The 14,053-nt window shown below is 37.7% G+C and overlaps 1 protein-coding gene across 1 annotated transcript in view; it reads left to right on the plus strand.

The window, feature by feature from the left end:
• The window catches only part of Znf385d (zinc finger protein 385D), a 293,774-nt gene that overhangs the window by 173,939 nt on the left and 105,782 nt on the right, over positions 1 to 14,053 (plus strand). Inside the window, exon 4 of the mRNA XM_052190333.1 lies at positions 10,702 to 10,861. Within this exon, the coding sequence (XP_052046293.1) occupies positions 10,702 to 10,861 (160 nt within the window). The remainder of the gene's footprint in view (positions 1 to 10,701; positions 10,862 to 14,053) is intronic.

Genomic DNA, 14,053 nt, shown 5'->3' on the forward strand with positions numbered 1-14,053 from the left:
TAGTTATCAAGTAACTATAGTCAAAATTATCTCAATTGAACTATACTTACTCCACCATTGTAGTCCATTTATCTCAAATTTTGCACATTCTAGACTCCCCACAGTATTTGACACCTTTCTTACAGTTGGTTCTTTTTTTTTTTTAAAGTTGGTTCTTTTTTTTTTTTTTTTCTGCTCCCACCTGTGGGGGGTATTCTGCTCCGGCCTGTAGGAGAGAAGGGCAGAGAAATAGAGACAGGAGACATGAAGAACGAGTCCAAGACCAACTTTGTTCAAGGCCCCGAAAACTATTTTCTCAGGGAACTTATACAGGCAGGGGAAGGAGCAGGGCAAGTGGGATTTTCCACATAGCCTGGACATTCTGCCAAGGTGAATTTCTGGCAGATGTAAGACCTTTTCTTCTTCTGGCAGGGCACAGTGACCATTGACCACCCAATTTCTCCAGGGTCTGTAGCTGAGGAGAAGTTAAAACCTAAGCTTATCTTTAAAATGGATTCTAAACATAAAGTAAGGTCAGCTTGGCTCCTGGCATTTTTCCACTTTGTTTATTTATTTATTTATTTGTTTGTTTATTCATTCATTCATTTACAAATTTATTTATTTGTTTATTTATTTATGTTTTGTTTTTTCATGACAGGGTTTCTCTGTGTAGCCCTGGCTGTCCTGGAACTCACTCTGTAGACCAGGCTAGCCTTGAACTCAGAAATCCACCTGCCTCTGCCACCCAAGTGCTGGGATTAAAAGTGTGCACCACCAAAGCTCCTCATTTTTTTTTTTCACTTTAAATACTTAGTTGGAAAACTTAGGTAATCAGTAACCAAGGTGATTGACATGGTCCTTCATGGGTATCACTGGGTGAGAATGAGTGTAAGTATTTATTTTAATTGTTTTTATTTTCAATCTCCACATATTATAAATGTCAATCAAGAACCTCCCAACTCCTGTGCACTCTGTCACCTATGCATTTCCAATCCTTCCTGAGTCACTGGAGAACATCAGGCTTTCTACACCTGCAAAGGAGGACTTTCTTTCTTTATAGAATGTGTGTATTCTGCTGCAGAGATTTTCTTGTATTAAAGATTATTTTTCAGAAGTAAACTCATTCATCAAGAGGATGGTGTATTATATAAAATCTTCTATAATCCACTGAAAATGTACATTTTTACAGGATCTTTTAATATGCAGCATGAATGGAACACACAGGTAACTCAATATTGAAAACCTTGAAGCAAGAACAACCCAAGTATGAGGCAAGGTCAACCTAGCCTACGAGTGAACTTATCTTAAAGTTGCAATCATAGGCATATTTTGAATACATATGTGAAGATAACAGCATTGTTTAATTAAAATCAAATTTTATTCTTTTTTGGTTTTTTCCTTTTTATTAGATATATACTTTATTTGCATTTCAAATGATTTTCCCCTTTCCTGGTCCCCCTAAAAGTCCCATAAACCATTTCCCCTTACCTTGTTTCCCAATCAACCCCCTCCCAATTCCCTATGCTGGTATTCCCCAATACCTCTCATCTAGCCTTTCCAGGACCAGGGGACTTTCCTTACTTTGATGTCTACCAAGGCCATCCTCTTCTGCCTATGCATCTGGAGCCATGGAAAACACCATGTATACAGTCTTGTTGATTTTTTTGTCCCTGGGAGCTTTGGGAGTACTGGGGGACTATTATCCTAGTTCCTCCTATGAAGTTGCAAACTCCTTTGGCTCCTTGGGTCCTTACTACTCTAGCTCCCACATTGTGAATCCTGGGCTTAGTTCAATGGCTTGCTGAGAGTGTCCCCCTTTGTATTTGTCATGCAATTGCAGAGCCTCCCAGGTTTCAGATATATCCAGTTCCAGTCAGCAAGTATTTGTGGGCATTGACAATAGTGTCTGGGTTTTGTAATTGTGTATGAAATGAATCATTAGGTGGGGTAGTCTCTGGATGTCCTATCCTTCAGTCTCTGTTCCACACTTTGTCTCTAAACTCCTTCTGTGGGTAGTATGCTACCCCTTCTAAGAAGGACCAGAGTATCAATACTTTGTTTTTCCTTCTTCTTGGGAATCATTAGATATATGAATTGTGTCTTGGGTATTCTAAGCTTCTGGGCTAATATCTACTGATCAGTGAGTGCATACCATGTGTATTCTTTTGTGATTGGTTTACCTGACTTAGGATGATATTTTCCAGTCCACACATTTGCCTAAGAATTTCATTAATTCATTGTTTTTAATAGCCGAATAGTATTCCAATGTGTAAATATAGAACATTTACTGTGTCCATTCCTCCATTGAGGGACATCCGGCTTCTTTCCAGCTTTTGGATATTATAAATAGGAGTTCTATGAACAGAGTGGAGCATGTGACCTTATTACATGCTGGGGAGTCCTCTAAGTATATGCCCAGGAGTGGTATATCAGGGTCCTCCAGTAGTATTATGCAAAGTTTTCTGAGGAAATTTATTTTTTAATGGGACAGCCTTATTTCCAGAGTGGTTATATCAGCTTGTAATCCTACCAGCAGCAGAGGAGTGTTCCTCTTTCTCCACATCCTTGACAGCACCTGCTGTCTTCTGAGGTATTGGTCATTTTGACTGGTATGAGGTGAAATCTCAGGGTTGTTTTGATTTGCATTTCCCTGATGACTAATGATGTTGAACATTTCTTTAGGTGCTTCTTACCCATTTGATAATCCTCGGTGAAAATTCTTTGTTTAGCTCTGTAGCCCATTTTTAATAGGTTTATTTGGCTCTCTGGTGTCTAACATCTTGAGTTTTTTGTACATATTGGATATTAGCCCACTGTCATATGTAGGGTTGGTAAAGATCTTTTCCCAATTTGTTTGTTGCTTTTATGTCCTATTCACAGTCTCCTTTGCTTTATAGAAACTTTGTAATATTATGAGGTTCCATCTTGATCCTAGAGCATGAGCTATTGGTGTTCTCTTCAGGAATGGTTCACCTGTGCCCATGTGCTCAAAACTCTTCCCCAGTTTCTTTTCTGTTAGGTTTCAGTGTATCTGGTTTTATGTGGAGTTCCTTGATCCACTTGGACATGAGATTAGTACAAGGAGATAAGAATGGATCAATTCACATTCTTCTGCATTCTCATCTCCAGTTGAACAAGGACCATTTGTTCAAAAGGCTATTTTCCCCCCACTGGATGGTTTTAGCTCCATTGTCAAAGATCAAGTGACCATAGGTGTTCATTTCTGGGACTTCAATTCTATTCCATTGATCTACCTGCCTGTCACTTTACCAATACCATGCAGTTTTTAATACAATTGCTCTGTAGTACTGCTGGAAGTCCAGAATACTGATTCCCCCAGAAGTTCTTTTACTGTTGAGAACAGTTTTAGTTTTCCCTGGTTATTTTGTTATTTCAGATGAATTTGAGAGTTGCTCTTTCTTACTCTATGAAGAATTGAGTTGGGACTTTGATGGGGATTTCAACGAATCTGTAGATTATTTTTGGCAAGATGGCCATTTTTTACTATATTAAATCTACCAATCCATGAGCATGGGAAATCTTTGTCTTCTGAGGTGTTCATCGATTTCTTTCTTCAGAGGTTTGAAAATCCTGTCATACAGCTCTTTCACTTGTTTGGTTAGAGTCACATCAAGATACTTTATATTGTTTATGACTATTGTGAAAGATGTTGTTTCCCTAAATTTTTTTTTCAGTCTGTTTATCCTTTGAGTATAGGAAGTCTACTGACTTGAGTTTACTTTATATCCAGCCACTTTGCTGAAGTTGTATTTCAGCTGTAGGTGTTCTCTGCTAGAGTTTTTTGGGTTGCTTAAGTATACTATCATTTTATCTGCAAATAGTGATAATTTAACTTCTTTCTTTCCAATTTGTATCCGTTTGAGCTTTTGTTTTTTAATTGCGCTAGCTAGAACCTCAAGTACCATATTAAATAAATATGGAGAGAGAGAGGGTAGCCTTGTCTAGTCCCTGATTTTCATCTGATTGCTTAAAGTTTTGCTCCATTTAGTTGTATATTGGCTACTGGTTTGCTATATATTCCTCTTACTCTGTTTAGGTATGGGCCTTGAATTCCTGTTCTTTCCAGACTTTTAACATGAAAGGATGCTGAATTTTGTCAAATGGCTTTTCAGCATCTAATGAAATGTCCATGTTTTTAGTTTGTTTATGTAGAGGATTACATTGATGGATTTACTTATATTGAACCATCCATGCATCCCTGGGATGAAACCTACTTGATTATGGTGAATGATCGCTTTGATGTGTTCTTGGATTCTGTTTGCAAAAATTATATTAAGTATTTTTGCATAAATAGTCATGAGGGAAATTTGTCTGAAGTTCTCATCCTTGGTTAGATCTTTGTGTGGTTTTGATAGCAGCATCATTGTGGGTTCATAGAACAGACTGGGTGGTGTTCCTTCTGTTTATGTTTTGTGAAATAGTTTGAAGAGTATTGGTGTTAGGTGTTCTTTGAAGGTCTGATAGAATTCTGCACTAAAACCTTCTGGTCCTATGCTTTTTTTAGTTGGAAGGTTTTCTATGACCTCTTCTATTTCTTTAGGGGTTATGGGTCAGTTTAGATGATCTATTTGATCCTGACTTAATTTTGGTATTTGGTATCTGTCTAAGAAATTGTCCATTTCATCAAGATTCCCCAGTTGCATTGAGTGCAGGCTTTTGTAGGATCTGATGATTTTTTGAATTTCCTCAGTTGCTGTTGTTATAGCTCCCTTTTCATTTCTGATTTTTGTAGAGTCCAGCTCACACATTTTAACGGTGGAAGGAGAGATGGGTAAGGAACAGGCTGCATGAGAAAACACATGGAGAGACACAAAAACACATGGCTTTTGGTTCAAGTCTCCATCTTTAATCATGCCTCTCTCCCAAGAAAGAAAGGCAAGAAAGGCAGACCAAGTACCTCCCCTGAAGGCTAGAAACCAGTTCTTCTTGTTCTTTAGGAGGTGGGTGGTCAGGTTGCTGGCTGCTATTCTTGAGAGCAATGGGCAGGAGGAAGTCACAATTCCTCCTATTCTTGAGAGCAGTGGGCATGGAGAGGCCACAATTCCTCCCTTTTTTTTAATTTTAAGAAAAACCAGTGGATAACTATATTCGTCAAAGGACGATGGGCGTTGACCAGTGAGGGAAAGCATTGGCCTCAACCCTCTTAAATATTAATTGACATCTTTTTTAGGGGAGGGGAAATAGACTGCCTTAATAATTTAAGGACAATCTTTCAATGTCAACCCCTATGGAGCCAGGTGTGCTTTTCAGGGAAACTCGGAAGCAGGACATTTCCTTTTCCTTTGCAGTGCCTCGCCTCGCACCTCAAATTGATGCCCATGTTTGTTAATTAACAAACATGCATAGATCCGGTTCTATGCAGCTCCATCTGTGGAGATCCACTGGTAAAGTAAATGTCCTGTGAATATGAACTGGCTGGCTTTCATAGCCACCCAACTTCGAGTCCTGGAAGCCATTGCTGTAGCAGCCCACCTTAAGAGTGTTGTATCTGAAAGATATCTGCTTGAAACACAAAATAAGAGATTAAAGAGAAGAACTGCGTGGACTGTTTCTCTGGAGGGCCCATGGAATTTAATTTGGTTGTAAATTAGTAGCTCAGGAATAAAACCTGGCTTGTAAATTAATGGCTAGAGGAAAGCAGCCTACCTTCCCAATATGGGAGAAGTAGCCTTAAGAACATTATTGAATTAGTCATACTTACCAGCTGATTTAGGGTCTCTATTTACCTACCATATCAATCTTTTTGGCAGCCATCAGGCTCCATCTTCTTTTTGAGAGAAAATATAAATAGAACATCTTCTCCATAATAAAACAGGGTCTGGACCATTCCATGTATTGGTTAACAAGTCCCGCCATTTAACCATGGCAATCCCTTGATATAAAAACTTGTGAACAATGATTGACTACATTTAGAGGCTTCTCTTGAATGTAGAGAAGTGAAAAGAAATCTTTTTTCCAAATTTTGCATAGCGAGTTATATCCATTTGTCAAAAATGATAGGGCATAAGGCCACATGGATCAACCCCTAAATGGGGAGCTGGAGATAAGGAAAGGTGGTTAGGGCATTGTTTTATAATAGTGAAAACAAAGATCTTGATGGTGTATTAAAATTAAGCATGCCATAGGTTTCTAATAGAGGACAAATTTTGCAACATACAAGCTAATTGTAAAAGGATTAAAAGTATTATTTATAGGTTGAAATACATTTAATATCATTGTCAGCTCTGCTAACTGAGCTGAGCCCAGGTGTTTCTATAACCACCTATTGATTATAAATAACATATCTAGTTCTTCCTTCAGAAGAGCCATCTATGAAAATCAAGAGTATTTTTATGCAGAGGCTATAAAGATCGTATTAGGAAATATAACCTCATGTATATCTAAGAAACATTACTAATCTATCTTAAGGACAACAGCACTGCCAATAAGTGAATTCTTCCCTCTTATATAGGCACGGGCATGCCTAGTAATAGGAAGCCATATACATTTAGCAAGATTTTCTTGGCATCCAAATTTTAAAATTTTCTTAAAAATATATATGCCTTAATATATATATATATATATATATATATATATATATATATATATATATATGTATGTATGTATGTATAATTCAAATTATATGCACGGAGACACCATTTCCCCTCTGTTTTTCTTTTTTAAGAAGATATTGTTTTGTTTTGTAAAAATGTTGTATTATCTCATCTTTGAGGATAATAAAGAATCAAATTGTCAAAGATATCTCAAATGAATAGCCTTTATTTATTAAATGGCTAGTTTTATTGTTTGTTCCAATCTAAGTTGGAACACCAAGCATATACCACAACATAGGCAATAACTATTAAACTATAGAAAATAAACATAGCATTCTCAGTTGCCTTTTGCTAGAGCAGTTGCAACTAGAATGCCCCAAAATGAATCATATTTTGATTTTTTAAATTAGAAATATGAGTATCATTTATCTGTAAAAGTTAATTAAGTCCTCTAGAATCAACACCACTATGTAGTAGAAGTAGAAATTGAGGGACTCAAGAACAAATCTTTATAATTTTTTAATTTTTTTATTTATTGATATATTTTTTATTTACATTTCAAATGATTTCCCCTTTTCTGGGTCCCCACTCCTCACAAGTCCCATAAGCCCTCTTCCCTCCCCCTGTTCCTCTCTCTACCCCTTCCCACTTCCTTGTTCTGGAATTCCTTATACCTTTGCACTGAGTCTTTCCAGAACCAGGGGCCAATCCTCCATTCTTTTTGGACATCATTTAATATGTAGATTATGTCTTCGGTACTCAAAGTTTCTAGGCTAATATCCACTTATCAGTGAGTGCATACCATGATTGATCTTTTGAGATTGGGTTACCTCACTTAGTATGATGTTCTCCAGCTCCATCCATTTGTCTAAGAATTTCATGAATTCATTGTTTCTAATGGCTGAATAGTACTCCATTGTGTAAATATACAATAATTTTTGTATCCATTCTTCCATTGAAGGACACCTGGGTTCTTTCCAGCTTCTGGCTACTACAAATAGGGCTGCTATGAACATAGTGGAGCATGTGTCCTTATTGCATGCTGAAGAATCCTCTGGGTATATGCCCAGGAGTGGTATAACAGGGTCCTCAGGAAGTGTCATACCTAGTTTTCTGAGGAACTGCCAGACTGATTTCCAAAGTGGTTGCACCATCTTGCAATCCCACCAGCAGTGGAGGAGTGTTCCTCTTTCTGGACATCCTTGCCAACACCTGCTGTCTCCTGAGTTTTTGACCTTAGCCATTCTGATTGGTGTGAGGTGAAATCTCAGGGTTGTTTTGATTTGCATTTCCCTGATGTTTAATGATGCTGAACATTTCTTAAGATGTTTCTCAGCCCTCCAAAGTTCTTCAAGTGAAAATTCTTTGTTTAGCTCAGTACCCCACTTTTTAATGGGGTTATTTGGTTCTCTGGGTTCTACCTTCTTGAGTTCTTTGTATATATTAGATATTAGCCCTCTGTGGGATTTAGGGTTGGTGAAGATCCTTTCCCAATCTATTGGTTGATGTTTTGTCCTTTTGACAGTATCCTTGGCCTTACAGAAACTTTGTAGTTTTATTAGGTCCCATTTATCAATTCTTGATCTTAGAGCGTAAGCTATTGGTGTTCTCTTCAGGAACTTTGCCATCTAGTTATCTCTGATGTTAGTTGGTCCTGCTGTCTCTGGCTGGGCTTGTTCCTCCTGTGTGCCTGCAAGCCTGTGTCAGTACCCCAGGGCAACCGACTCTCTGTCACAGAGTGCTGTGATGCTATCCAGCTCTTGGGTGCAGGTGGGATCCTGGCAGAAAGAGTCCCAAGTGATCTTACACATGGATGTTCCCTGCATTCATTGCTTTTACTTTTAGTGTTCTGTTTAAGCTCCACCAGACAGTTACCTGGCAACAGTTAGGTATGCCCCTGCCAACAGTTACCTGGCAACAGCCAGGTAGGCCTGGCTTACATGAAGAAGGTTGCTCAGCCCCACCTCTCACTCTTATCTCTCTTACCTCTTCACTCTCAGCCTCTCCTTTGTCCCATCTTCAGCTCTCCTTCCCTCCCCCCCCCAACAGCCCACTCTGTCCAAGGAGTAAAGATGGTGGTTTCACCTCTAACTGTGGGACTCCCTGCAGAGCAGATGTCCCCTAGTAACATAGGTGCACAGATGGTTGTGGTGCTGCCCAGCTCCTGGGTCTAGGTGGGTCCCTGGCAGACTGTATCCCAAATCATCTTATACTCAGGTATTCCTGAGTTTCTGATTTCACCTATTTGCTCAGCCACAGGAGCAATGATTGTAGCCTCACCTCTAAAGGTTGGACTACTTCTAAATGTGGGACTTCCTACAGGGCAGATATCCCCTGGCAGGATAGTTGCACAGATGGCTGTGGTGCTGCTCTGCTCCTGGATGCAGGTGGGGCCCTGGTGGACCAAGTCTCAAGTGATCTTACTGGGTTCCTGGCTGTAACAGTCTGCTCAGTTGCAGAAGTGAAGTTTGTGGCCTCATCTCTAACTGTGGGACTCCTTGCAGCAAAATTCAAATTTTAAATACATATTTTAAAATACATTCCTGTCAATCACCATTGGGAAGTTGCTATGTTTTAATGAATATTATACAGTAGTGACCTGAAGAATACGTCCAGGTCCCATCTGAATTCAATTGACTATAGTCCATGTTTCACTTTCAGTTTATCCTGGCAAATTGAAAAATAGAAATAGGAAGGATAAACAAAACAGAATATTGTGTCAGAGTGGCTTCCTGCATTAGGATCAGTACAATGCAATGAGTTACTGATTTCACAGTTAACTACAGAATATCTGACCATTCTGTTGGAATCATGCTATGTTTTCTGATGTTCTGTGTTGTTTGATATGTGTACTAGTGCAGGCAAGTGCTTTCTGTTCAAACTGCTCCTAATATATAATTTCTTTATCCATGCTTCCTTCAATAAAGGTACCTAGTCTTTTGGGAACATCTCATCAGAATGATGCAAATGAAGGTGTGGAGTATTTGTTTTTTAAAATGTGTTATAATTAATTGTCCTGCCTGCTTTAACTGGCATAATGAAATCATTTCCATTTTATTAGTAAAATAAAATATTTAGCTTGAATATTAATCGACAACAATGGATAACCCAACAGAAATATAATCCTTCATTGAGATTTTGTTTTTTAAATGTGTCTCTTGTTTATTCATTTTTCATTCCAGCACTAGCTGCAAAGTTAAGTGATTTTGCAGTTTTACTCACTGAACATTTATAAATATTTCATAACCAATGACTTGATATCTACATTAATATCTCTCAAAAATGTCTCAAAAACAGTGTTAAGTAAATATGTCAGGAAAATGGTGCAGATCTATAAATTCCAGCACTGGAGAGGCAGAAACAGGTATGTCTTAAGTTTTAGACTAGCCTGAGTTCTGCAGTGGTGGTAGTGGTAGGGGTATTGTCTCAACAATGTCCCCTGCCCCTGTAATAAACAGTATCCTCAGAAAATACAAATTGCCCTTCAAACAGAATTTCAGGAACTACCCACAAAAGAACTGCATCTATCTCCTTAGGTATTTAACATTCCGAACTTTCTGGATCTGATTATATTGGAGAGAAATATCACATTGAGCTCTCTGAGGAAGTTCTGGTAGGAAGAAAAAGGAAAGGAAGAATCAGGAAATCACACTGCTTCTCCATATCCATTTGAATTTTTGTCTTGCCTTTTCATTTGAGTTTTCTAGGTCAATCTGATGAGTGCACATACCCTAAGTTATATGAGTCCTTGTAGACAGTGAATGCTAATTAGTCATTTCGCAGGAAGAGAAACCATATTTTATGAACAGAGGGGAATCATTCTTTGTTAGAGCCTTTGTTAATTGTTCTCTGGAGCCCAGTATCTCTAGTGGTAGAGTAAAGGCAATGTCAGTATAAATACTTACCTGTATACTTTCCACACACTCTAAAACGAAAATGTTGATGTGTTAATATTCAGCCTATTAAGTGAAGCAAGTGGATATTTCTTCCTTCTGACTCTTAGATTTTGAATCCCATTGCTTTTTTAACATCATTCTATAGAAAGCCTTGGCCAGTATTAATGTGAATGGCACCCATTATTGAAAGAGAGTCTGTATTTTCAGTAATGCAGAGAATGCCAGTTTAGAAATTAGCCTGATTGTGTGGTTCATTGTGTTCTCCTTTGTAGAGCCAGGCTGCGGCTCATTACAAAGGCATGAAACATGCCAAGAAGCTCAAAGCACTGGAAGCTATGAAAAATAAGCAGAAATCTGTCACTGCCAAGGACAGCGCAAAGACTACCTTCACCTCCATCACTACAAATCCCATCACCAACTCTGACGAAACAGGTTAAGCAATGATCTTTGTTGTCCTTATTATTGTTTTGACATTCCCTCATTTGTCTAACTCCATATCTTTTTAAATATGTGCCCACTACATTGATTCATGCTGGAATCCACTTATCTGTTTAATGGTAAATATTCCCTGTCATTTTCCACAACCTTTAAGAAAATCAGTAGATATGTAACAGATTTTGCATTCTTAAGTAGTCTTGTGGTTGTTTAGAGACCCCATTTGTTATAACTTCCCTGAAAACCATATTCCCTATATTTTGAGTAGTTAATATTTTGTGTATATCTTCAAGATCAAGATCATCTGCATAATACTTAACTTATAAAAGTGAAAGTGATTTTTATCTAGCTGATAGTATACTCCTAGTGCTATAACTGAGAGAGTGGAGTGAAGCTGCAAATCATGCTACTACCCATAGGCTTTATTCTTATAAATTACAAGCACTGCATTGTTTTAAGTGTGGCTATGTGTTTGGGCTTCTGTTGGCTGTGTAACCTTCCTGCTGTATTGGTAGGTAAGTATCATTGATGCCAATAATTCTTTTTAATGGTCTTCACAGTAAAATAATAGCCTCTTAATGGCCCTGAGTTAGTACTTGGAAATGACTAGTGTATTCACAGCTAAGAAGCTAGTGTTGTTTCCCCAAACTGGCATCTAAAATATTAGAACATCGTTCATTGTACTTGCTTTAACAGGTAGTCCTGCATAATGTGGAAACACAAATCTAATAAATCACTTTGTAGAATATAGAATTTAGAATGCATGGGCTAGTGAGAACATTGCCTTCCAGAATATGCAAGTAGAATGGGTGAAGAAAAAAAAATATTCATAGCCTCAATTCTAGAGATATCTTAATCAGAAATGAACTGTTTTGAGTATAAACAGATACAACGTATAGAATTCTAAATAGGACAGGTTAAAGTTACTACACATTTATTTTGTGGGATACATACACTTTGTTCTGGTGATCTTAGATTACAGATACATCTGTATGAATCTAAAAGGAACTCTTTGTTAATTCTCATACCATACTAGGCTACTGCTAATAGATATAGGCTCTCTAAGAGCATGTGTACATCTCACATCTGAGGCTGTAAGCACCCTTTATCTCTGTGCTGTCACCTCATTGTAGATTCTAAATGCTCATTTTAGTGACTCTCTGGTAGAACCCATTTATTGCCACCAGATTTTAAAGGATGAGTAGGCTGTTGCTCTTGGGGATTATCTAATACAGTCCTTTTGTAGCTAGCCTAAGAGTGATATTGGAACATTTTAATATAAATGCAGACACTTGCCATTTCTCTCATCATTAAAGGTTTGGTAGCTGAGTGTGCCATGTTAATAAAGCTGGTGAAAATTGTTTCTGTTGTCAAATACCAATACAATAATGAATAGACCCAATGCCACTCTTATCACAGAGAAGTGTGATGTTAATTTACTAATGAAAAAACAAAAACAAAAACAAAAAAACATAGGAACAATTTAATTCTTTAAGATTGGCTAAATGGTACAAACTAGTGAGGCACTGAAGCCAGTGCGGAGAGCAATTTAAACTGTCTTGGCCAGTTCAAGAAGTTTCCAAAGGAAAGAATATTGGTAAGTGGTCTCCAAACCATTCTTGAAAATATCTTGCTAAGACTGTGGCCACTATTTGCTCATGACCAAAAACAAATTGTTTGAAGATAAATTGAAGAGTTTGGCATTAAAGACATTAGTAGAGATTTCAAGACAGTCTACTACTTGACTGCTTTGTGGTAATGAGTGTTCATTGTTATGCCGATCTAAAATGAAAAGAAGCAAGCTCAGCAAGTAAAAATACAAAATGTGCAGTTTGAGGAGAAAAAGCACCAGGGGTATAATTGAGCTAGGTTCAATGATCAAAGAGACACAAATTTGAAGAAAAGCCTGATATGAAATTGAGTTAAGGGAGTGGTGACCTCAGGGAAAAATCCCTCTGATCTAAGCTTCTAACAAGTTAAGAGGAAATGAAGAAAATTTTAAGCAGTGAAGGAAAGTATCTACAATAGAAAGCCTGGAAAATATATTTGAATAAGGAGAACAACTCCTGTCTCATCAAGCAGCAGAATTTGTCAGTTTTGGCCATATGGTTCTGCCTTCAGAGTCAAGGATACAAGAAAGAGGCCCTCCCCTTAAAGAAAGTCACTGAGTCTAGATGTGTGTCTGCATTATTCATGGCAGCCAGACAGACCATTGTGTAAAGCCATGAAATTAAAGCCTGGAATTCATTGGAGACCCCTAGGGTTTGGATGAGTTCACAGGAGAGACCAGAGTCATGGAATATCAGCCAAGAAAAGCTGTAAACTGAATGTGGAAGCAACCCAAGAGATATTTGTTCCAGTCAACAAAAGTGAAAGGAGTTGGAGATCTGAAAGGAACTTTGACATCGGTCATGAAAAAAAAAATTAGAGTTTGCCCTGATGTTGTTTGGTCTTGCTTTGGTTTACTATTTCCTTATTATACTCCCTTTCATTCCATTTGTAATAGTAATATATCCTCTGTATCATTGTATTTTAGAAGTATTAAATATGTCTTTTTATTTTAATTATCGTGACTTGCAGTTAAAATGATTGTCATAAGTCTCAGAAGAGACTTTCAACTTCGGACTTTTAAACACTGTTGAGACTGTTAGAGACTATGAAGGCTTTTGAAGTTTGAATAAATAAAGTTTCACATTATGATATAGTTGAAAACCTAATCAAGGCCAAGAAGGGTTATGTGGTAAGGAGTTTGCATAAGAAAGGCCCATATAGACTCATATATTTGAATGCCTAGGGAGTAGCTCTACTTGAAAAGATTAGGAGGTATATCTTTTATGGAGTAGGTGTGGTATTTTTGTGGAAAGTATGTCACTGAGAAATGCTTTAAGGTTTCAAAGACCAAAGCCAGGCCCAATAGCTCTTTCTTTTCTTGCTATCTGGGATACTGATGTTGAACCCTTAACTCCTCAAGCACAATGTCTGCTTATCTGCTGCCATGCATTTAACCAACTGTAATAATTATAACAATGGACTGTTTCTGAAATTGTAAGCATCCCCTTAATTATTCTCTCTCTCTCTCTCTCTCTCTCTCTCTCTCTCTAACACACACATACATACACAAACACAAACACAAACATAAATAAATAAACCATAAATTTGAAAGAGAGCTTGAGCGACTTAATGGGAATA

Source organism: Apodemus sylvaticus, chromosome 8, assembly GCF_947179515.1.
Source record: "Apodemus sylvaticus chromosome 8, mApoSyl1.1, whole genome shotgun sequence".
Lineage (NCBI taxonomy): Eukaryota > Metazoa > Chordata > Mammalia > Rodentia > Muridae > Apodemus > Apodemus sylvaticus.